Genomic DNA, 25736 nt, shown 5'->3' with positions numbered 1-25736 from the left:
GCATTTCCCTGATGATGAGTGATGTTGAACATCTTTTCATGTGTCTTTTGGGCATTTGTCTTTCTTCTTTGGGGAAAATGTCTATTCAAGTACTCTGCCCATTTCTTAATCAGATTATTTTTTAATTGTTGAGTTGTGTAAATTCTTTATATATTTTGTATATTAACTTTTATCAGATATGTCATTTGAAGATATCTTATATCTTGCCCTGTTATTTTGTTGATGGTTTCGTTTGCTGTGCAAAAGCTTTTTATTTTGATATAGTCCCAATAGTTTTCTGTGTGGGTTTTTTTTGTTTTGTTTTTTGCTTTTGTTTCCCTTGCCTGAGGCATATCTAGAAAAATGTTTCTTTGGCTGAGATCAAAGAAATTACTGTCTGTGTTTTCTTCTGGGAGTTCTGTGGTTTCGGGTTTCACATTAAGGTTTAATGCATTTTGAGTTTATTTTTGTATATGTTGTTAAGAAAGTGGTTTAGTTTCATTCTTTGGCGTGTAGCTGTCCAGTTTTCCTGACACCATTTGTTGACTATCTTTTCCCTGTTATATATTCTTGCCTCCTTCGTCAGATTAATTGAGCATATAAGCATGGATTTATTTCTGGGATCTCTATTTTGGCCTGAAAACTGGATATCTTACTATTATAATGTGGTAACTGGGGAAATGAGATTTTCCCCTTCCCCAGGGTTTGACTTTTTTTTTAATAAATTTTTTCTTTTAAAGATTTTATTTATTTATTTGACAGAGAGAGACACAGCGAGGAAGGGAACACAAGCAGGGGGGAGGGAGAGGGAGAAGTAGACTTCCTGCGGAGCGGGGAGCCCGATGCGGGGCTCAATCCCAGGACCTGGGATCATGACCTGAGCTGAAGGCAGACGCTTAACGACTGAGCCACCCAGGCGCCCCTTGACTTTTTTTTTTTTAATTGTTGAAGGCTGTAGTAGTCCATTTGTTTCATGAGTATACTCAACTATTTGTGCAGAGAGTGTATTCCTTGCTGCATTTGGCTACTGAAGACTGGTCCTTAACTTACTTTCAGGGAGTGTTTCGACAGATTTCCTTGAATGCCAGGAGTGAGGGAGTGAGAGAGAGAGAGAGAATGAGAATCTTTCCTAATTTTTGCAGACTGGCTCTGTGTTAGGACTCTCCTTCAACACTTACGTAGGTTTGCACTGAGCCTAGGGATTAGCCCAAAGTGAAAGCTTATGGTCTTCTCAGGTGTTTTTTGAGCAAGCATCTTGCCCTGGGCATGTGTGTGGCTTTCTCAATTTCCCAGATATATGTGTGATTTTTAATGCTCTAATTTCACAAGGAAATTGTCTTTCCAGCTTTTCATCCTAGGCTTTAGGCAGTTTGTTGTATGTCTCAACAGTAATTTTTTGCCTCTCACAGCTGTGGGTGGTTGGTGAGTTTTACGGTGTTTTCAAGTAATGCTCATGGCTTTTCCAGCCTGGGGAGATCCAAGTAGACAGATCAGAGCTAAGCCCCGTACATTAGTCGTGTAGGTAGCTCCCAGTCTGGTTTAAACCACAGGTGTATACAATAATTTGCAAATATGGTCTGCTATGCTCCCTCCAGAGCACAGAGCCAGGATCCCACACTGGGAATGGGGACTGTAGGTTTCATGACAACCGCCAAGCTGGGGAGGGAATAGTGGGGCAAAGACAAGTAAACACCACCGCGTTTTCCTACAGTTAAGTTGCCTTTTTTTTTTTTTTAATTTAGCATTTGCTTTATTGCTGTAAACCTTTGACTGTTCTACAGAATTCTAACGGTTCTGCCTGTTTTTCAGTATCTCTGTCGGGAGGGCAGATTGGAGGTATCCACCCCATCTCTTCTTGGCTTTGAAACCTTATTAAGGAATTAGACATGAAAGTGACTTTTATGTCAGGCCACTTCAGAGTTAGAGCTGCTGAAGGAAAATGACTTCTGCATGAGCTTTTTCAAAGTCGTTTCCTAGAACTTACTATTTTTCTCCCTGTGTTAGGCCTTCTCGTTTCATGGATGTGTCGTTACGTAGCTTCTCCCTGTGTTGTGACCTGTTAAGCCGGGTTTGCCACACGGCGGTCACTTACTGTAAGGATGCTCTAGAAAATCACCTTCACGTGATTGTTGGAACACTTATACCCCTTGTGGATGATCAGATGGAGGTTCAGGAACAGGTATTTCCCCAAATCCTCTTCACAGAGATATCTGAAATAACATTGATAAAGCATTCTTGGAAGGAGCCGAATGTTTTATGTTTACTTGGTGTAATTAGTCATTTTAGTGAAAATATTATTTGGAAAATGGTTGGAAAAACATTTTCAGTGAATTAATATTTGTAATCATTTAATTACAGAGCACCTAGTAATTTTGATCTCACAAATAACCTAAGAGTTTGTGTCTCTTAGTTGGGTTGAAGCATAGAGGTGTTAAAACTGGGACAGCAGTCGACACCACTGTGATGGTGCATGAGATACTCTACGAAATGTTCCAGTAACACTGGCAGTTTTCTATCCCAGTGCTCATCCTGTAGCAGCACCTTACATATTTGGTGAATCATTTGAAAGCACAGAAACAGTCGTAGGTGGTCCTATAGAAATAATTAAAAGATTTTATCTGAACTGGGTTAGTAGAGTTTTTATCATTTATTATAGTAGGTTTGGTTGTTTTACTTTGAAATATAATTAAACCATTTTTTCCTTTTGACTTTTTCTTTTTTAAATTATGTTTAGGTATTGGACTTGTTGAAATACTTAGTGATAGAGAACAAGGATAATGAAAACCTCTATATGACAATTAAACTTTTAGATCCTTTTCCTGACCATGATGTCTTTAAGGATTTGCGTATTACTCAGCAGAAAATTAAATACAGTAAAGGACCCTTCTCACTTTTGGAGGTAATAATTATTCCATCATCTTACTATTTTGTATTAGGGTAGAGAGCAGTACTTTTTGAAAACTTCCAATTCTCTAAAAGTAAAAAACTGAATCTTTTAAAAAAATTATAATAGAAAAACAACATGAGATTTGCCATGAGATTTGCCCTTTCAACAAATAAGAAACTGAATCTTAATATATTGTCTTGTATTGCAGTAAAATTATAAATATGAAGATTTCTTGGTTAAGATCTGAAATTAAATAATGAAGAAATATGATCTAAAATATGCTTGATTTTCATATGCATCAGATCCATTAATATCTCAAAATTACCATCTGATCCTTTGAAGGACAATTTAATGTTTGAATTAGAGATGGTATTTGACTTTTAAAGAGTTTTTCAAATTTTAATCTTACTTTAATATTTATAAACTTTAAAATTATGTTCAGGTGTATTTTTTAGTATACATGTTATAATTTTAAAACCATACTCCATATCTGACTGTGTATCAATATGACAATATAGTTAAATGTACTAAGATGTAAAACTAGAGCCACAGTACTAAATAAGTAGAAATTTAAGCTTTTCCTTTGGAGGATGCTATTACAATCTTAAAATCTTAAGTATGTTATCATGAGTCTGTTGGCATTTAAGTGATTACAACATTGGCGGATGTGAAATGGAAGAAGCCATTTATTTCTACCTCGTGTGGTAATAGTGATATGAATCAGTGTCTATAAAAGGCACTAATTTTTTTCTTTAAGTTTTATTTGATAGACTTCATACATGTACATAAAGCAAGTTACATTTTTAACTAATTTTCTCTTGTAGGAAATAAATCATTTTCTCTCCGTGAGTGTTTATGATGCACTTCCTTTGACAAGGCTGGAAGGATTGAAGGATCTCTGCAGACAGCTAGCTCAACATAAGGACCAGATGGTGGATCTCGTGAGAGCATCTCAGGGTACTGATGTTAATGACGTGGGTCATTTGTACCTCTTTCTTTTTGAAAGAGTCTTTTTATAAATTCTTGCTCTTTGTTCAATTGCTGTGGACTTACTTCAGGCTCTCAGCATGTAGTTCATCATTTCTCATCTCACCATAAAAGAGATTGTGGGTGGTCTCCTCACCTTGAATTAACCCCATTTTACCCGTCCTGTACACCTCTGCCAGAACGGTTTCTCTAAACCCAGACACGGTCGTGTTATTCTACTGCTTGAAAAGTTTTAACCACTTCCTACTGCCTGAAAGAAGGATTCGAATTCCTTGGAGCCAGGCATATGGGTAGTCTGTCTGTGCCTGTTGCTCCAGCTTGTTTAAATAAAAGAAATGTATCCCACTTTAAGTCTCTTATGTATGTGCATATGTATAATCATGAATGTATATGTGTGTGTGTTTTTCTATATAAACACATATTTGTATATGTTTCTAGTTTGTTTTTTTTTTTACTTAAGAAAACATTAATTTTTATGTTAATTTGATTTGAGTTTAGGTTATTCTAGTATTGTACTTAGGGGAAATTTTTCCTACTTAAGTTTTGATTATCATCTTTTGCCCATTAATTTCCTATTTCCATTGTGGGTTTTTTTCCAGTAGTTTTATTTTTTTTAAAGATTTTGTTTATTTGAGAGAGAGAGCGAGCGATAGAGCACAAGCAGACAGAGAGGCAGGCAGAGGGAGGAGCAGGGAGCCCGACGCGGGGCTCAATCCCAGGACCCCGGGATCATGACCTGAGCCGAAGGCAGACGCTTAACCGACTGATCCGCTCAGGTGCCCCTCCAGTAGTTTTAAAAACTAATTTTGGTCTTGATCATATGAGCTCAGAGTTTGGAGTGCATTTGTTCTGAGGTGTGTGTGTGTGTGTGTGTGTGCGTGTAAAAGATGAATACCTCTTTCTTTTGTTCTTGTGTGTTTGGGTAATTCATTGGTGCAGACCTGTCTTGTCCAAAACAGACACTAGTTGTTTTTAGCTATTTAATTCAGTGAATTAAATTTAATGAAATTTAAAATTTAGTGTCTTCATCAGACTCGCGCGTGTCAGATTCTCAGTAGTAACTCTGCTAGCGGCTGTCGTGGGACCGTGTACGTTGGAGAACGTTTCTGTCGTTGCGGAAAGTTCTGTCGGACATTGCTGGTCTGGACTAAATCCAGGGGTTAAAGACCAGAGTGTGCTTCCAGGGTCTCTTGTCGGTTAATGTTGAGTGATTTTTGTGTCTTTCACTCTTCGTGATTTGCTGAGGTGTTGGCTAATTGGACATTCCTCTCTCTCTGTCGGCCAGATACTGCTTCGCTCTCACTTTTACGTAATTCTGTTTTATAAGAAAGTTCCGATACGTTCACGTTATGTTTTTTGACCTGCTTGTGATTTAAAACCTTGTTTTTAAAAAAACTTCATGAAAGTTTTCTAGTCAGATAATTTAATCTATAAACATATTGTAAAGAAACGTGTTTTCTCCGTTGTAGTTGAAACTATTTTTCCTAATCTAAACCGCCCCCAGAGAACCCACAGGACGGCACGATGGTGAAGCTCATCGTCAGCCTGTTGCAGTTATGCGAGACGGCGGTGAGCCACACTGGAGAGAGAGAAGTTCTAGGTAAACTCTTCGGCTAAAGGAATATGAGCTTTTATGTTTGCATGGTCATCTCTGTTTTCAAATTCAGTAAGAGTTGGTAATTTGGGATAGTAGGGAAATGTGAGATGCTAGCTGAGGTATTTTATGTTCAGTTCAAGTGTCCCTAAGGAGCCTCCTTCCGTATTTTCCTTCCTTAAACATTTGCATAAAGTGCAAAGTTAGTGATTTACACGTGTGCATCACTGTTCATTCAAAAACGTCTTATAAATATTTAGGAAAGTCAGAAGTAAATATTTGTACTGTTGAGTTGCAAATAAATTGACTTCTGATATATTTTGTAAATCTAACTGAGCAGTACTTAATCTTTTTTATAGGGCAGAGTAAGAATGAGGATTTGGAGGGCTAGGTGAATTAAACTCAGGTATGAAAGCTGCATCCAAGCCCTTTCCTACCACCATTTGGGGCTATCCTAGTGTAAGGTAAATGGCCACCACACATCCTGCCTAGAAGAGGTGTTTAGACTTAGTGATCACAGGATGGAGACACTGATTGAAGTCACCTTGAGGTTGTCATGACAACATTGCTTCAAATAAGAAAAATAGGAATAAGAGGTCCTTCACAGATTTTACTTCCATTCAGTGGAGTCTTTCTTGTCTTCTCAGTGGGAGCCTAGTAACTAGGGCACTCCTTTATTTTGTAAGTTCTTTTGCTGAAATATACTGTACCTACAGAAAAGTATAGATATAAGTATGTAACTTGAAAGTTTTCACAAGCAGAAAATACCTGTGCACACCCAGACCAAGAAACAGAGCCTTACCAGCACCCTGGAAGTTTCCTTTGACCAAGGAATTCACGTATTTGTCCGTAGTTTAACTGTTTCTAGGGACAGACCTGATTTGCTCCAGGAGCCCTGAGTTGCTTTCCTGTGTAGCATAAAATCTTAGTATGGTTGTTCATCATTCTTAGTGGTGAAAGACGAAAAGCTTTCACCCCCAGGTCAGGAAGGAGACAAGGTTGCCTGCTTCCACCAGTGCTGGTCCAAGTTGTACTGGAAGTAATAGCCAGAGCAGTGGAACAAGAAGAAAAGTAAAAGCACCCAGATTGGAAAGAAAGAAGTAAAACTGTCTGTAGTCACAGATGACATGATCCTATTTCTAGAAAACCCCAGAGAATCTACAAGAAATCTACTGTAATAAAGCTAATAAATGAATTCAGCACAGTTGCAGGATATAGGATCCACACACAAAATTTAGTTGTGTTTCTCTACACCATCAGTGAACAATCTAAAGAGAAAATTTTGATCCAGTTGCAGTTCTGTTTATCATAGCATCTAGGAGAATCCAGTGCGTGGGGGTAAGTTTAATCAAGGAAGTGAAAGACTTGTGCACTGTCTGTCAGAAGTGAGTCGCCAAGTACACCCCACACTCAAGGGGAGGGGAACTAGGGCTACCCCTTTTGGAAGGAGAGCTATCAAAAAATTTATGGGTGTATTTTAATTCCCTCACGGCTGGGAAAGAGTGTGAAGGAGTTCTCTGGCAGGAACTGCTCTGTCTTCATCTGGATGGTGATAACACAGGTGGAAAAAAATGTGTGTGTGAATTTTCACTGAACTGAGTGTTTAAGGTTTGTGTACTTTATGTATATAATACCTCAAAAATGTTTTAACAGTTTTAAAGTCTGTTGCTACATTCATATAGTAGCTGTGTTTAGACTTTCATGCTTACTATCTATATTCTGTTACTAATTTCTCTCTCCTGGATATGATTTTATAGGGAAAGTATCTTTTGCCCACATGGATATATATAAAGAAAATGCTGCAATATTATAGTAGCTTCTTTATTCAGAATCTTTGGGAAGCCACTTAAATCTTGAGGGATGACAAAACATGATATTTTTTGTGGGGGAAAACTTGTTTTATGGGAGATCTTTTAGCTACAACTGTACTGAAAAGGAATTTCTAAATATAGAGGCTGTTGGAAGCTGCTTGGGAGAAGTGGGTCCTGTCGATTTCTCCACGATAGCTATACAGCATGGTAGAGATACATCTTCTACCAAGGCCCCTGAGTTATTTGAAGATAAAGAACTTCAGTGGACCTTCATAACGCTGACCTACCTGAACAACACGCTGGTAGAGGATTGGTGAGTATGGACTGAGCCTGTGTACCTGCTAGCACCTACTTTGTCTGACATTCAGGGACGTTGATACTTTACGTAAATTAACATCTCCTGAAACTGAAGCATTCTCCTTTACATTGCCATACTTTTCTCTTAATCTCAAGTATTTTAATAAAAATCATTGTATTTTTATTCATTGCCATAATCCCTGAAGCCCTACTCTGTGCCAGACACTGGGTTCACTGATGAGCATACCAGACAAGGTCCTTGTTAAAATCTAGTGAGAGTAGGGCGCCTGGGTGGCTCAGTTGGTTAAGCGACTGCCTTCGGCTCAGGTCATGATCCTGGAGTCCCTGGATCGAGTCCCGCATCGGGCTCCCTGCTCGGCGGGGAGTCTGCTTCTCCCTCTGACCCTTCCCCCTCTCATGTGCTTGCTCTGTCTCATTCTCTCTCTCTCAAATAAATAAATAAAAATCTTTAAAAAAAAAAAAAAAAAAAAAAATCTAGTGAGAGTAGCCTAAACAAACAATAAGAAAACCACCAGGTGGTTCGATACAGAACATTAAAATAGGAAAATTGCAAAAGCGGATGTTTTGGGCATTGGTCGAAATCAAAGGCACTGCTCTCATTGAGAGTATTTTGATCCTTTTAAGATAAGTCCTAGAGAAGAAGCGTCATAACTCCAAAGATCTTAAGCTAATCAGACAGGGTTTTCTTTTGCCCCCTGATTCTTTATGCCAAACAAAATTGCAACAGATTCTATCCTAATTTCAGCTTGGTAGCTGTGAGATTACTTTTGCTTGCTTTCTTTGCCCCCTACCCCCCTGCAGTGATTAGTAACTCAGGTTTACTAAAGGAGTATTAAAAATGGTTTGATAATTTTGGCATTGATGCTGTAGAATTTTGATTATAGAATTTTTTTTAAGACTTTATTTATTTGAGAGAGAGAGTGAGTGAAAGAGAGAGAACACAAGCGGGGAGGGGCAGAGGGAGAGGGAGAAGCAGACTCCCTGTTGAGCAGGAAGCCTGACATGGGGCTCGATTTCAGGACCCTGAGATCATGACCTGAGCCAAACACAGACTCTTAACCGACTGAGCCACCCAGGCGCCCCTAGAATTTTTATTTAGAGGTAAAATTTCCTAATGTAAAAACTGCCTGATGCAGTTAACCTTTACGCTTTATAGTTGAACAACACAGGTTTGAATTGCCTGTGTCCACTTACATGTGGGCTTTTTTTCGGTAAATACAGTATAGTACTGTAAATGTATTTTCTCTCCCGTATGATATTCTTCAGAACATTTTCTGGGTGTTACACGCAAACAATGAATCATGGATCACTACATCAAAAACTAATGGTGTAATATATGGTGACTAACATAATAAATTTCTTTTCTCTAGATTATTTTGTTGTAAAAATACAGTATGTAACACATATAAGTATGTGTTCACTATGGTGTCTGTACGTCTCCCTGTCAGGCTATTCGTGGTTAAGTTTTGGGGGAGTCAGGATTTATACACAGGTTTTGACTGTGTGGGCATCGGTGCTCCTAACTTGTTCAAGAGTCAACCTGTAATATAAATTTAAAATTTTAGATTTAAATTTTTTATTGGGGGTTGTTTCACATTCATCAGTAGTTGAATATACTTCATAAGCATCTGAATTACATGTTTTTCAGTGTCAAAGTGCGATCAGCTGCTGTTACCTGTTTGAAAAGCATTTTAGCCACAAAGACTGGACATAGTTTCTGGGAGATTTATAAGACAACACCTGATCCCATGCTGATCTATCTACAGCCTTTTAGAACATCAAAAAAAAAGGTCTCTCAAATAATAAATGTTTATTGAATACCCACTATATCTGGAACAGTTCTGTTTGCTGTGAGATACGAATATCAAGTTGCCTAAATAGTATTATACTAACATTAAACCTTTCTTAGAAGTAATTCCAACTGTACTTGAATCCAGGGCATTTCTGTTTTTAATTAGAGCAGTGTGGAAAAGTTGAGATAGAAAGCTGATTGATTTGGAGGATGGGAGGAGTTCTTAATGATAGGCCTTTCTTCTTAGGAGTAGAAAACCCTTACATCGATCCCATGAAATCCACTGATGTTGGGTGTGGTTTGTAGGTAATGTGCAACAAGCAAGTGTTTATTTCCATAGGAAGTTAAAGTATCACAGCCCCCTAGTGAAATATAAGATGACCTATAGATTTCTCCCTTCCCTTTTTCCACTTGAATATCATAATCATGTTTGACTGAAAGGACTCTGAAGGATATTTAAGAACTCTTGCTTCTCTTTTAGTCTAAGCATTCCTCTTTAATATTTTCTTTTCATAAAGCCATTGGGAGTTAAACAGAATTTTCACCAAATTAACTTCAGGACATATACCCATCGTTGTACTAGTCTCTTTAATATATCATAAATATAATTTTGGTCTTGGTGAAATTACTGGTAATATAAACTATTAATAAAACCAGTAATATAATGTGTAAAACACCAGTAATATAATCTGTTTTAACATTTTGAAATCAATTCCCTGTGGTAGACTTGGACTGGTTTCGTCCATGAGACCAGTGAGGCAGAGAGTTTGTGATGTGTATAATATGCTACTCGTGAGCTGAGAGTAGAGCTCAAGGATCCTGCTGTGCAGACCAGTAATTTTTTATCATACCACTTGGCCTTCCGTATAAACATAAATGTATTTTAATTTTAAGAGTTACCCATTGCCTCCAGTATCATTTTTAACTCTGTTTAGTTTGGTTTGGAAACAGATTTATGCCTAGGTATTTGTTCTGTGCCGGAAAGATAAAATGTATTTCTAATGACCTTACTCACGGGTTTTGACTATTTTCTTTCTAGTTTTTGGAAGTCCCCAGACTGGACAAAGAAAGTCCTTTAGAAGGCCTGGATGATATGAGCCTGTGGATTCCTCAAAGTGAAAATCATGACGTTTGGATAAAGAGGCTGACTTGTGCTTTTTTGGATAGCGGAGGCACAAAAAGTGAAATTCTTCAACTATTAAAGCCAATGTGTGAAGTAAGAAGATTAATTAGTCTGCCTTAATCCCTTACTACCTATGCTTTTTGTATTTGAGCCTTCTCATAGTAGTTTCCTTCGGTTGTCCTGATACATTTGGGTTCCATGTCCATATTTATGGCTGCCTCTCTAAACAGTGTGGTGGTTGTGCACATCATGTCCATGAAGCATCACCTGTGCTCAGCTGTTGGGAATCCATCAAACACGGCATCTTTGTGTAGCTAGAGCTCTGTGTGGTTGGTTTCAGCTGTGGGGTAGCTACGTACTGAATGAGCTCTAAAGGGTGCCTTGAATAATTTGTTACTAACAATAGTTAAAATACTGATGATTGTAAATTACTTACATTAACCAAAAGTCTGCTTTTTAAAATTTTTTTAAGGTCATTGTCATTTACTTTCCCTAGTATACTTTCTTAAGAAAAAGAGGTAGCAGTTAACATTGCTTTTTTATTTTTATTTATTTTTTTAAAGATTTATTTATTTATTTATTTATTATTATTATTATTTATTAGAGAGAGAGAGAGACTGAGTAAGCACTCTCTTTCTCTCCCTTCCCACAGAGGGAGAGAGAGAGAATTCCAAGCAGACACCATGCTGAGCTTGGAGCCCAACACAGGTTCCATCTCATGACCCCAACCTGAACCAAAACAAAGGGTTGGATGTTTAACTGATTGTACCGCCCAGGCAGCCCTGCTTTTTTTATTTTTGAAGGTCTAATACAGTTTATTTCAATAAAGGTCTATACCAAATCAAATAAAATTTACACACTTTTATCAAGTATGCCATCCAAAACAGTATAATATGATGATGCTTTAAGACTTTAATGTTAGGGCGCCTGGGTGGCTCAGTTGTTAAGCGTCTGCCTTCGGCTCAGGTCATGATCCCAGGGTCCTGGGATTGAGCCCCACATCGGGCTCCCTGCTCGGCGGGAAGCCTGCTTCTCCCTCTCCTACTCCCCCTGCTTGTGTTCCCTCTCTCCTCGTCTCTCTCTGTCAAATAAATAAAATCTTAAAAAAAAAAAAAAAAAAAAAAGACTTTAATGTTAACCTAATTTATATTGTACCATCAAGCACGATTCAATGACAGTGTGAAAACAAAATATCTGACTGGTTCAAACATCTACCAGTTAAAAGTAACTAACTGATAGACAATGGCATGGATGGAGCTAGAGGGTATGCTAAGTGAAATAAGTCAGTCAGAGAAAGATAAATACCATATAATTTCACTCATACGTGGAATTTAAGAAACAAAACAGATGAACGTAGGGGAAGGGGGGAAAAGAAAGAGAGGGAAACAAACCATAAGAGACTTTTCACAACAGAGAACAGACGGAGGGTTGATAGAGGACCTGGGTGGGGAATGGGTTAGACAGGTGATGGGCATGAAGGAGGGCACTTGGAATGAGCCCGGGGTGTTGGATGTAAGTGATGAATCACTGAATTCTACTCCTGAAACCAGTTTTACCATATATGTTAACTAACTAGAATTTAAGTAAAAACTTGAAATAAAAAAACAAAACTGATGGAGTATTTTGATAAAGTGCCCTCATTGAAAGCAGTTTAAAAGGCAGGCCTTGCTTCTATAGAAGAAGTGTTGCAGTGAAGAAATGGTCACACTCTCTGCATTACTACCTTGTGCTTGTACTAAGTCAGCTCAGTGACGGCCTAGACACCGCGCATTTCCCATTAGTGAGCATGGCTAAGGTTTTTTTAATGAAGTTCTGACTTTGCGCCACAAGATAAAATGTTCCAAATACACATACACACCACACCCCGATTCCAAATTCCTTAAATTCTTTCTTTCTAAAACTGCCATTTGATTTGTCTTTAGTTTAAAAAGAAAAAAATGTGCATTTAGTCATCTGTCGTCTGTTTTGTGCATGTAGTATATGATAAATACATGAAGGGAGAACCTTGACAAAAATAAGGTTGAGTACTGTTTTGATGTACCACAAGTGTTGAAGTACTTTTCTACACTTTGGAGTATATCACAAATAAGTACCCAAATTGTATACTCAAATTGGAGTTTATTAAAATAATAAACATTTGAACATGACTGTTGCAGCTTTTTACTGAGTGTAGAGAATGTACAAAAATCAGATTTTCAGCTTTTCTCTTAAACTTTGATTCCCCATTTTCCTTTATATCAAATTAGAAAACTATGTGTTATTAGTAGCACTTTGCAGCAGTTGTGACATATAATTTCATTTGTAAGCATTATCCTATTTCATTATGTGCATATGGCCTAGATTGGAAATGGACAGTTGTGTAACTAACACGATGCTTCACATCGAAACATAGGTTACTTTGATTTTTCTTAAGCACTGCCTTGGTACGTGCATTTTGTGTGTGTTCTAGAGATACACTGAGTTCATGACAGATTCATCTATCATTTTTCTTTTAAGTCTAATATGCCAGTAACAGGGAATGAAAGTGTTAAATAGATTATTTTCACTCAGACTGTTGACTTGATGTGTTTGTATGTTCCAGGTGAAAACTGACTTTTGTCAGACTGTGCTTCCATACTTGATTCATGATATTTTACTCCAAGATACAGATGAATCATGGAGAAATCTGCTTTCTGCACACATTCAGGGATTTTTCACTAACTGTTTCAGACACTCCTTACCAACAAGCCGATCCACGACCCCTGCAAATTTGGATTCAGGTATTCTGTTAAATTCCTAGCATATACTGTTAACTTCTCAGTTCTAGAGAAAGATGTGTTTGAATCCCTTCAGGATGCTTTATTGGCTTAATTCTGTAACCTCTAAGTATTTATTTTCTCATCATCATGAAAGTTGTAGTCTGTTTTCAGTGAGATAATATATGTAAAGCACCTAGGGTAATACTTGATGTGTAGTACGCCCTCAGGGAATTTTGGCTACTAATAGTGGAGCAGCTGACTGAGCCCTCAGTGTGTGTCCGGCACTGAGCTCGGCGCTGGCACCCCGGATACGAAAAGGACACCCTACGTTCCCCGCCGTGGGAAAAGAAGACAGATAAATGCAAGCAAATATCACGGGTCCGTGTTGGAAGATAGGTTGAAATTTTATGGTAAAGATCTGGCCAACTCATTTTTTTTAAAATAACCCTTTGTATTACAAAATATTTATTGTGGAAAATAATAGAGAAATGAGCATAAATTTAAAAATTAAGTTGCCTGTAATCCTATGACCTGGGATAACTGCGGTTAACATTTGGTATATATCCTTGGATTTTTTTTTTTTAAAGATTTTATTTATTTGACAGAGAGACACAGCGAGAGAGGGAACACAAGCAGGGGGAGTGGGAGAGGGAGAAGCAGGCTTCCCACTGAGCGGGGAGCCCGATGCGGGGCTCGATCCCAGGATTCTGGGATCATGACCTGAGCCAAAGGCAGACGTTTAACGACTGAGCCACCCAGGCGCCCATATCCTTGGATTTTTTTTAACAATAGCAACAACAACAACAAAAAAACCCAAAACAAAACAACCCCCCCCAGAAAAACCCAAAATAGATTATACTTTATTTACTTAAATAACTGTATTTCTTTTTATGCTTTGTAATTAATATTTCCCATGGTAAGAGCTTATAGCAGGAGGACTTCCATGAGGAGCAGGAATAGTGTATTGTGTGTATCCATAATACATACACGCATACTGGAGGGTTCATTGTGGGTCAGTTTTTCAAACCTAAAATAAAGGAAGAAAATTCACAAATCTATAATGTTAACTTGTTGTCCTTAGTGTTATTAACATATTTATGTGCAAACATAAAACCAGGTACAAATGCACTTAGTGTACTTGAGACTAGTACAGTTCTAAAACAAGTATTGATTTGTGTGCTGTTTCGCTGCAACTAAATTGCCCTTTCCCAATCTTGACTATGGTTCCTGTCACTTTGGCGTATGTTGTGATCACACGATTCTCCCAGTCGTTTCTTTCTGGACTGCTGAAACCTCTGTTCGACGTGACTCACTTTGCTCTGTTCTGTGTTTTAAGTAGTTCTTCTCCATTCACAGCACTTACACATCTCCTGTTTGAAATGATATAATTATAAACATAGACACGGAAGCTCATTCTGTGTTCCTAGTAGATGATAACTTGGTCTCGTAAATAATCCGCAATATGCTTATGTGAATTTTCTTTAGATTATCAAAATGAAATACGTGAAATAAAAATTCTCGCAGAGACTTTGCAATCTAAACTATATATCCTGTCCTTAATTTGGGAAATGAGGTGTAAGTGATTCAATTACCAGTAAGCGTTTAAACTTTAAATATTAAAATAATTTAAAGTCATATTAAAAACAATTTTTATTACCAAGTTTAATATAATCACTGCCTGTGATGACCTGGCAGTTTATTATCATGAACATGGCCAAGACTTTTTTTCATGTTTATCATATATACATACATATTTATGCTGTCTCCATTCATAGGTAAAAATAGCCTGTTTTATTTTACCTCTGTGTAAAGTGCCAATATCTATAAGGCTGTAAATGAAAATTTAAATTTCACATGTAAAATTCAGTGGTTTAAAAGGAAGTAGCTTCCGATTTCTATCAGATTAAATGGTTTATCTTTTCTGATGTCTGTCAGTCTCCTGCCTTCCCTTGAATGTCTCCTATGCATCCCGGACTCACTTCTCCAAAGTAAACTTACCATCTTCATCCCCTTCCCTTGGCCTACTTCTTTAATGTCTTCAGTGAATGGCACTCAGTTGCCCAAGCCAGAGAACCTCTCTCCCGTGTCCCTCTGATGGCCAGATCCTGCCAGTTTCGTGGTAAATAATGTGAGTCCATCTGTTCCTCGCTCGCCCCCATGTCCTTAACGCCTTTTCAGCCCTGTGGTTCGGCACAGCTGATCCTCTTTCACTAAATTCTTGTTTGGCCGTCTCAGGTAGTGTGACTGTTGCCTGGGACGCTGTTACTCTTCTATCAGATACCACTTTTTCTGTGAAACTTTTCTTGTTCAGATCAGGCTCCTTTTGGTAAGCCTGTCCATGCCGTTCACCTTCCCAGTCCTAGCACTCAGCATTGTGTAGTTGGTGAGCCCGGTGAGCACAGCAGTTGTCTGTCGTATTCAGGGTTGTATCCCGAGCGCCTGGTACAGGAAAGATCCTCGATAAGTATTTAATGAATCAGTGAATTAGTCCCCTTCAGAAATAAGATACAAATAGTAATTAAATTCTCAGTTTTATTTATTTTTTTTAAGATTTTATTTGTTAGAGAGAGAGAGAGCATGAGCAGGGGGTGGGGCAGAGGGAGAGGGAGAAAGAGGCTCCCTGCTGAGCCAAGAACCTGATGTGGGGCTCGATCCCAGGGCCCCAGGATCATGACCTGAGCCAAAGGTGGATGCTTCAATGATTGAGCCACCCAGGCAGCCCTAAGCACAGTAGTTTATTTTAAAAGAAAAAGAAATGCCATTAAATTCTACTTCTCCATTCGTATTTATTAAGAACCAGTTTTGTGCCCGGTTACTGCCTACGAAACGCTATAGCCTAGAGGGAGACAGACACATGGAGGGAGGAACGTGCGAAAGCAAGTCTGTCCGGGACTAAGGAGAGCTCTCTGTCTTTGTCAGACTCAGACCACCTGTTCCGATGCTGTGTGGATAAAAAATCACAGAGAACAATGCTTGCTGTTGTGGACTACATGAGGAGACAAAAGAGGTAACGGAGTGAATATTGCTGCTTGAGTCTGGGGATTTAGAAGTGTAGCTTGTGAATTTTGATTTTAAAATTAAATTTTAAATTTTGCTGGTTGAATTTTAACACCATTATTTTAGGTGCAGCTGCTGCAAGGTGCTGTATTTAATTTGTGTAATGCTTAGATCTTCTTGAAATAATCCGTATTCAGGGTGGCACTGTGTTAAGTCAGTGTCAGGAACTTCGTAAGATAAAAGTTGCTGACTGTGACTCACGGTCCTCAAAATGCATGGTTCTGTATACTCTGCTGTGGCAGTGTATATTTTCTTGATTGTGATAAATTGTTTTATGGTATAGTATCTTGTTCCTCTTATTCCTCGTGAGATTTTTAACAGTGAGTGCAGGCATTGCTAGAGGTCACGGTCAGATCGATCCATACTGCTCCCGAGTTGACCAGGGTTGTGAGGAAACAGTGTCGTAGGCCTGTAACTTGAGGAGGTAGGAATTGGTAGGTTGCTGCTGGCCGTGGTTGGTAAAGAGTGGGAAGGAGGTGGGAGGAAAACGAAAAATCCCTGTGTGCGTTTACATCTGTATCCTCCTCATCCATCCCACTCCACTCTTAGGAAAAGAAATGTTAGGTCTTTCAGCGTCTTTGTTGCCAGTTAGAAAGTTACTGATTGACTTTCTTGGTTACCAGATCCTCTTCCGAGAAAGCCCACGGAAGCTTTAACTGTAGCTGGAATCCTCTCTTTCCTTGGTGTGGGGAGGCACTTTCACCTTGGAATCATTCAGTGCACATTTATCCGAGGTGGAGTGGTGTTGACATGGGCAGGCCTTGGAGAAGATAAAAGTTCTTTGTCTTCAGTTCTCATTCTGAATAGGCCTCAAAGAAGAGTTTGAGAGAATATGAGTGGAACAAAGGGTGTAAGGACCTGAGTTCAAGTCCAGGTCTGGTACGTGGGAGCTGTGTGATCTCTGAAATGCAGGTTCCCCAGTAGCTGCAGTGAAGTGTTAGCACCTGATTCATCACCCTGATAAGCATCGTTGAATCATTGCAACGACTGTAGCTGACGTGTACTGTCCCCGGGCTCTCCAAGTGAGGAAACTGAGGCTCAAGAAGGGAAGTTGCTGCAGATGGTACAGCTTGTAGTGGGGGCTCAGCGGGTTGAGCCAGGTTGTACCCTCCCCTGAAACCAGCACTCCTAACCGCTTCCCTGTCGTAGCTCACATATGATGTTGGCTTTGGAGAAGGTGGTGTCTCTGGTCCCTTCCAATCCTGACCTACTGTTACCACAGAAGATTTTGATTGAGTGACTTAGAAAATGAACTGCAATAGGAGAAACGTGTAATTGCGTCTTAGCAGAAACAGTATTTTCATTTAGTTGGCCACTTGAAAAGATTTGTGTAGGTGTTACTCGCTGCTCTGTGCAGCCCACGCTTAGCCTATGGTGCACGGACCCCTTGATGGAGGTCAAGTATGAACCCCACATTTGTATGAGCCGATGACCCACCGCCTTTGTGGTTTGCGATCCACAAGGGGTCAGAGGTAGGGCTCTTCAGCCAGGCTGAGAATGGGACAGCTCTGTATTGGGGGACACGCAGGTCCAGGTGATTTGAATGTAACATTCTTTTTCACCAGAGCTCGATACCACTGTATTCTATTTGAGCATGTTTTCTCTTGATGGTGAGCTTGAAGAAACGGACATGACTGCATGTTAACATTTTTCTTTAGACCTTCCTTAGGAACAGTTTTCGATGATGCTTTCTGGCTGCAGTTGAATTATCTAGAGGTTGCCAAGGTCGCTCAGTCTTGTGCTGCTCACTTTACGGCATTGCTCTATGCAGAGATCTACGCAGATAAGAAAAGCATGGAAGACCAGGACAAAAGGTAATGGGATTCAGCCCTTTGGTTTTTTAAGTCTGTGTTGACATTGTTTCGGTTAAGGTAAAAAGAGTTTGTTTTGCTCCTGCTCTCCCATTTAAAACACATCTTAGATAGAAGTTTCCTGTCTTTAAAAGTGAAATGATAATATTTTAAAAGAAATAAATAATTATGCTCTGAAATAAAAGAGAGATGTTTATTACTTAAGAACTGTAGACATTCTCCAGACAGCAAGCTCCTGAGGGACAGAGACCACAGGTACTTTTCTCTGTATTCCCCACAGCAGGTAGCATTGGGAACTTAATACAGTGATCACAGTTTCACGTGATTGAATGATTCCCTGATTTCAGTGAAATTAGTTTCACCACCAGTACCCCAGCTTATTCAAGATCCATTTTACTTGTTGACTATAAAGTAATGTAACTGATTTTTTTCTGTGACTAAATCACTTTACTTTGCTGTCTACCTGGATTTCTACTGATTTAATTAGCTTTTCCTCTGAGTTAGAACTCTTGTAAGAGTCGAATGGGTGTTTCTTAGATCATAGTGGAAAAGAAAAAACAGCAAGGTTAAAGAGTGGAAAATACGCACTGCATTATCCCAACTGCCCTCCTCGGATTTTATTCATTTGACGTAGCCTAGTGTTTATTTTTGTTGTTAGCTTTGTTTTCCAACCACAGAGCCATTCATATTACAGAATTGAAATAAAAAAGTTGTATAATGTTGCTATATTTCTCACACTTGTGACTTATAGTTTCTGCTTTGGATTGTCCTTAAGCTGGCAGCACTGTGGTTCTTAGACTGTGGAAAACCAGGAGCCAGAACTCAGATCCTACTCCAAACATAAATCAGTGTGCCTGGACTGATTCTTAACTCTCTGGCTTGGTATTTAATTTCTACCTTTCAACTGAAAACAAAAATCTACAATATGTAGATACTGTGTGTAACATGTAATTGATATGTTCACCATCATTATAGACTTTCTGTGAAGACAGTTCTGTAATGTAATGAGTAAGAAATTGATTATTGCTTATTCTTAGAGACTTAAAATTTGAGTCAGGGTCTGCATAGTAATTATGATCTGAATGTGTTTCAGTGTCTTGGTTTTACAGTAGAGTATTTCTTACTAACCAGGAGTGAATAACTGAGCTCTTCGATGTGTAAATAAGATCACCTTAATTTGTAGGTAGGTGATTGTATAGAATTTGGCCCATTTTTGCAAAATTACTTGTTTAATAAGCAGGAGGGCCTGGATTTTTATTTTGGTTAACTTTAGGAACAAGTCCTTGACACATATGGCTTGCTGTTTGCTTTAACAGTTTGGTTTTGATTCCCCCCGCCCCAGGTGCCTGATGGCAAAGGGAGGGCAGACAGAGAGACAAGCTTGACAGAGGGTAGGGAATGCTCGTTTTCTTCAGTGACTCCGATAGGTGCCCTGCAGTTTGATTTGTTAACTTGCTCTTGAGAACAGATGAAATTTTCAAGAAATTTTTTAGAAAGAAATCCAAAACTCCCTCAAACTGATTTAGACCACAGGTGTTAGCTCACAGCCTCAGTGGTTTCAGTGTTCCTGCTCCGGGAGGCGGGGACTGCGGGGCCTGGCCACGCGCTTAGCCTGGGCACTTACAGCCTTGCGCTGACAAAGTCCTCACTCCAGGACTGTCTCCCCCACTGTCCAGATTGCTCCTCTGAAAACTGACTTCTTCTCCATGACTTGCCAGTAAGGAACCTGTATGTAGTGTCTGCACAGAAAGTCGGATGTTGTCAGTATGGTTCTGTCAGTCAGCACTCTGTGCCCCTCTCCAGGGGCTCAGTGTTACCTCGTGCTTACGGATGCTGTTTTTATCAGACGAGTACGAACCCATAAATACAGTTCACTTTTCCTCATTTTTGAGCTTTAGCATGAATTATATGTGGACTTTTCTACAACTTGTTTTTCTGCTCAGTGTTTTGGTGAGCTTTATCTCTGTGTGTGGCTGTAGTTCATTATTTTGTCACTACCGCTTCATGTTCCACGCGAGGACATACCACAGTTCATTGGCTCATTCCCTGGTTAATGATCTGTGTCTCAGTGTGAAGTTACTGGGTTGCCGGGTGTGCAGAATTTCAACCGTATTAACATAATGCCTAGTTGTTTTTTAACATGGTTATACCAGTTTGCATCCTTCTCAGAAATGTAGTTCATGAGGAAGTAGATCAGTAGAAAACCTTACATTTAAGGAAGGCAGCCGATAGGTAATACAGAGGTACTATCCCTGATGATAAGATTTATTTTACACTTTGGATTATTATTGTCATAAACAGTTCATAGGTGGCATGATTTCTGAGTTGATAGTACTTACGGGACTGAATGTCCTATATATAATATAAATGCAAGGCTTAAAGCTAAGGCCTTGGAGTCCACAAACTTGAGTTTTCATCCTGTCGCTTGTTAGTTTTATAATCTTGGGTGTAGGTGGATCCCACTGATGCAGTTCTTTCTCAACACTTAATATTATCAGACTTCTTGATTTTTGCCAATTTATCAGGTGGTAAGTGGTGTCTCAGTGTGGTCTTAATTTGTGTGCCTGTGATTATTAATGAGGTTGAACTTCGGGTAAAACTACTGACAGAACATTTAGGAATTTGGGAGCATCTATTTTTAAGCAGGCCTGGCTCTGTAAATAAGTTTATTTTAGCATTTGGCCTTCCCATATATCAGACTGTCATTAAAATTTGATTCTCCTTCGAAAAATTAATACTCAGAATTTTTTTTCCACTCTAGGTGTAAGTTATATTGCTAAGTATAAATGGTTCATTATGTTTTATCTGTGATCTTGGTTAGTTTTTCCCATCCAAGTCTATATTGTATATATTAACAAGCTTCAAAATAGTATATTCTCATTAAAAGAAGTGCTCTTGTTACAAACAGAAGTTTTACGTTTGAAGAAGCAAGCCAGAGTACAGCTATTTCTAGTTTGAGTGAAAAAAGTAAAGAAGAAACTGGAATAAGTTTACAGGTAAATATTATAGAGATCTTATTTGTGATACTATTTATTTTATATTTTGGATTATTATTTTGTTACAGAGATTATAGAGATGTCATTTGATTTTCAAACTGACATTACTTTTTGGACTGTCATGTAAGTTCCTGGTTTGGGGGAAGGTTAGGCCTTGGAGTAGCGGCAGACTTGAGTTCTCATTCGGACTCTGCCACTTAGTTGTAAAAGCTTGCACAAAATTACTTACCCTTTCCGACCTTGAGTTCCTTCATCTGAAAGTTGGAAGGAAAACTACCTGTCTCACAGGGTGAATTTATAATACATGTTTTCTGCCACAGTGGCCTGTTCATTTTCTTTATAGCATTTAACATTTATAATCATATATTCATTTGTTTACTTGTTTATTGTATGTCACATCTCAGGGCAGATGGCTTCTTCTCTAAATCTCTTAATATCCGTCCTCAGTGAATTTCTTTGGTCAGCTTATTCCTCTGAAATGACGGTTTCAGCCTTTGGACTTTGCTTAAACCCCTGGTTGTGTCCCTGCTTTTGCCCCACTTTGGGTGTGGAGCCTATTTAAGAAAAAATAAAATCATTTCCTTTCAAACTAACACAAAATCATTTCCCTCTGTTTCATCCTTTCTGGCCTCCCTTCCCTCAGGGCCGGCCGGACCTTGTGAAGTGTCTTCTGTCTCTGTTTCCTCTCCTTACCGGCTCCTGCCTGAAGCAGCACTTGCTAATGCCCCCCCCCACCCCACCCCCGCCCCGAACTTCACATGACTAGTGGGGGGGGGTCGCCTTCCCTTCAGCACCCTCCCTGATGTTTCATTAACACTTAGAACCCTCAGCCTCGCCTTGTGGGAAGTGTGTTCTCTCTACTGGTTGATCCCATTCTCCTTTCTCTTTTCCCTTTTGCTTTTTTACAGTCTTACCCTCTTTTACTGAGTTTTTAGAGTATTTCCTGTGTGTCAGACATTGTACTAGGCTTGGGTACTGAATGAATAACACCGAGGGCTCAATTTCATGTTCATGAATGTAAACAGTTTAATTAGAAGTATAAAATTATGCCAGTATCAATGAATTTGTATGTAGTAAATATTTCCCAGAGCAAGCACCGTTAAGGCACTTAAAGTGTTTGACTGGTTTTCTATGCAAAAGTTTCTAGCTTTTTCATTTTTCTCTTTTCTTTTTCATTTTTTTTTTTTCTTAAGTAGGCTCCACACCCAACATGGAGCCCAGTGCAGGGCTTGAACTCATGACCTAGAGATCAAGACCTGAACTGAGACCAAGAGTTGCATGCTTAACTGACTGAGCCACCCAGACACCCCAGTTTTCCTTTGTTTTCTATTTTATTTTACTGAGATGGTTTTTAAACGGAATCAATTTTGTGCAAACTTTACAACAAAGATTTGAGTCAGTAAGCCACTTCTTTATCCATGCCACATTTTACCAATTGTAACATAATGCATTTTTGAGGTTTTTTTCAAAGAAAAATTCGTGACCTTTATTTTTACTACATTCAGTTTTCACGAGTCAGACTTTGCAGACGTCATTTTTCCCTGCATAGTTTTAGCTGTTGAAAGGATTGTTTTTGTTTTCTTTCTTTTTTTTTTTTTTAAATTCAGGGTTTTTTGTGGATCCATACAAATTTTAGGATTGTTTGTTCTAGCTCTGTGAAAAATGCTATAGTATTTTGATGGAGATTGCATTTAATGGTTTTAAGATTTTATTTTTAAGTAATCTCTAAACCCAGCGTGGGGCTCAAACTCATGACCCTGAGATCAAGAGTCACATGCTCCTCTGAGCCCACCAGGCGCCCCTATTTGTTTTTGTTTTTATGATTATTTTTGTCTGTGTTAAAAGCCTGGTAGATTGGGATTGATTTCTTATATAATTCATGAAATTGTGAGCAGTTCTTTTCAAGGAGTCATTTTTCTGTTCTTTGGGATCAATTTGTTGTGTTGCTGATTCAAAACTTTGTATTTCAGCATCACTGTCCTTTACTTTTATAACATAGCACTTAGAGTTAGGAGATACGTGTTGGTAATGATAAAAGTTCCAGTTTGCTAAATTCATAAAGTGATATTTTTCCCTCTCCAATGTTTGTTGCTGCCGTGTTTTTAGGATCTGCTCTTAGAAATCTACAGAAGTATAGGAGAGCCCGATAGTCTGTATGGCTGCGGTGGAGGGAAACTGTTACAGCCCCTCACTAGGTAAACCGCACGTTTTTAGATAATGCTGTCGTAATCCTGTCTGTGAAGGACCTCCACGAATGTGGAACTCAAAGGTATTTTGGAAATCTTCCGTTACAGACTACGAACATATGAACATGAAGCAATGTGGGGGAAAGCCCTGGTGACATACGACCTTGAGACGGCCATCTCTTCAGCAACCCGCCAGGCGGGGATAATTCAGGTGAGCTATTTTCTGCCCTGGAGAAGCACTGCTGGCCTCGTGCTGAGCTGATTTCAGTCAGTGGAGACACACTAGACATGAGAACGTTCCCTGCTCTTCAGACATTGGGCTCAAAACCCAGGGGGACACACAGCTGAATCCGTCAGGTCATTGACCTCAAAGAGAGTATAGATTTGTTGATCGTAGTCTTGTTGGCTGACAGCAGAAGACGTTTCTTCACAGTGTCCAGTGCGCCACGTGGTGGGTGTGTCTCACGTAAACCGTTCCTCGTGGTCTGCGTTCGAGTCGGCCCGGGCGTGGTCAGCTGTGCTGCTGGCCGGTGTTCTGTAGCCTTCTTCCATCACAGGGCAGAGTCGTGGGAGCGCCCTCTTTGTTCCTGGGGGGAAACATACTAAACAGTATTGGGGGATTTCCAGTGATGTGTTGTGAAAGTTACTTTTCGTGTTCGATTGCTATTTTTTGTGTCTCTAGTTCTGCTACCTTTGAGTACTGAATTTTTTTTTTTTACACTCCTGCTTAGGCCTTGCAGAATCTGGGACTCTGCCATATTCTTTCTGTCTATTTAAAAGGATTAGATCATGAAAATAAGGAGTGGTGTGCCGAGCTGCAGGAGCTCCGGTACCAAGCAGCGTGGAGGAACATGCAGTGGGGCCACTGCCCTTCCGTCAAGTAAGAAGAACTCGGGCGCTTTTTCCCGCCATTTCTCGAGTCGTATGCAGTGAGCTGTTCCTCATTGCACTCCCTGAGTGTCACGGGGGTTGGGGGTTTCATGTGTCGTAGACGCTGCAGTTGTAGGTACGCCTACACGGCTTAAATGGGATAGCAGGAAGCAGTGACTGTGTGGGGCTTGGATTTCACCCTCTTCTTAGTTAGGGTAACTCCACTCCCACCCCCAAGATACTCTTGAAAATAGAAATCTAAAACGTATTTGCTCATGAGAGTCTTTTTGTTTATAAATCCAAAGAAAAATATAGTCCTTTCCCTTCCCACGCCCTGCTGCAGACTCTTGAGTTAGTCACCACTTTACTGGCTGGATGGTTCACAGAAGACTGCTTATCTTTACTGATAAAATATCTCCCTCTGTAAAAACTGCTAAACCAGGAACACAGCAAGATACCGTTTATAACCTATATCATAATATCACCATTGTTTCTGAAAGGAAAGCCAAACACCTAATCCGGTAAAAGATTTTGCTTTTATGTGAAAAGTCTTATGATGACATAAACACCAAAAAAATGAAATCATATGAATTATATGTTGAATTACCTTCATTGAAAAACATTTCATTAATTGAAGTGTCTTTCAAATTTCAAACTATTAGATTGCTATAAAATTAGAGATACGCTTTCATATTTTTACAGCATTTTACTGGAGGAGCTTATTTTTGTCACCTCTGTAAATCACCATAGACCGTTCTTCCCATTGCCAGCTGCATTTCGGGCATGTAGGCTTTCTCTGTGTTCTTCCTGCAGGCCAAGCTGTTTCTGCCTCAAGGCCTTATAGGCATCTTGTTTTTTCCCCTGTTCCATGTGTATAGAATCTGTCATTCAGATTCTAGTTTAACAGGGCCACATCTGAGACCTGTGCTGCCCCCCCCCATCCAAAGTAGCCACCCAGGTGTTCCAGTACCCTCTTCTAATTTGCTGCACGTCCCTCGTCACTGTCCAGTATTTTTTTATTTATTGTCCATCTTCTCCAAACCACAGCGTAAACTCCAGGAGGATGATGACCCTATCTGACTTGTCCACTCACAGACCCCTGCCTCTGGAAACTGGTGCCTAGCACCTGGCATACAGTTGGTGTTCACAGAGGCAATAAATGAGAATGTAGCATAGTTAGAATCAGGCAAAATATCTGAGAAATTTACTTTTTTCTGCTTGAATAATTTAAATGATCCACAAAATTCTTTGTATTTCTTGCCAAAATTCATAAAAATGCATTTTTTAAATGGAGAAGTTGTAATTTTAGTTGTCAAATTTTGTTTTTTTTAGTGAAACTATTTATACATGTATATTTTAGGATTCTTTGTTTATAATTACATTTTTTCCTTTTATGTTTTAATTATCTCACAGCAAAGGAATAGAAGGAACCAGTTACCACGAATCATTGTACAATGCTCTGCAGTCTCTGAGAGATAGAGAATTCTCCACATTTTACGAAAGTCTCAGATACGCCAGGTATTATAAAATGAGTTACTATATCTTAACATTTAATGTCATGGCTTTTTTTCTGAAAGCCTGATGAAT

General features: G+C 39.2%; 1 protein-coding gene across 1 annotated transcript in view; it reads left to right on the top strand.

Moving 5' to 3' along the window:
• Positions 1–25736, top strand: part of ATM (ATM serine/threonine kinase) — a 133454-nt gene that overhangs the window by 80057 nt on the left and 27661 nt on the right. The window contains exons 30-44 of the mRNA XM_021696364.1: positions 1984–2158; positions 2714–2878; positions 3691–3823; positions 5358–5453; positions 7400–7571; positions 9225–9366; positions 10408–10584; positions 13073–13250; positions 16149–16236; positions 17945–18100; positions 21006–21093; positions 23200–23288; positions 23388–23490; positions 24011–24159; positions 25563–25667. Coding sequence (XP_021552039.1) covers positions 1984–2158; positions 2714–2878; positions 3691–3823; positions 5358–5453; positions 7400–7571; positions 9225–9366; positions 10408–10584; positions 13073–13250; positions 16149–16236; positions 17945–18100; positions 21006–21093; positions 23200–23288; positions 23388–23490; positions 24011–24159; positions 25563–25667 — 2016 coding nt within the window. The remainder of the gene's footprint in view (positions 1–1983; positions 2159–2713; positions 2879–3690; positions 3824–5357; positions 5454–7399; positions 7572–9224; positions 9367–10407; positions 10585–13072; positions 13251–16148; positions 16237–17944; positions 18101–21005; positions 21094–23199; positions 23289–23387; positions 23491–24010; positions 24160–25562; positions 25668–25736) is intronic.

This window comes from Neomonachus schauinslandi, chromosome 11 (genome assembly GCF_002201575.2).
Source record: "Neomonachus schauinslandi chromosome 11, ASM220157v2, whole genome shotgun sequence".
Lineage (NCBI taxonomy): Eukaryota > Metazoa > Chordata > Mammalia > Carnivora > Phocidae > Neomonachus > Neomonachus schauinslandi.
This window is presented reverse-complemented; position numbering and strand designations above follow the sequence as displayed.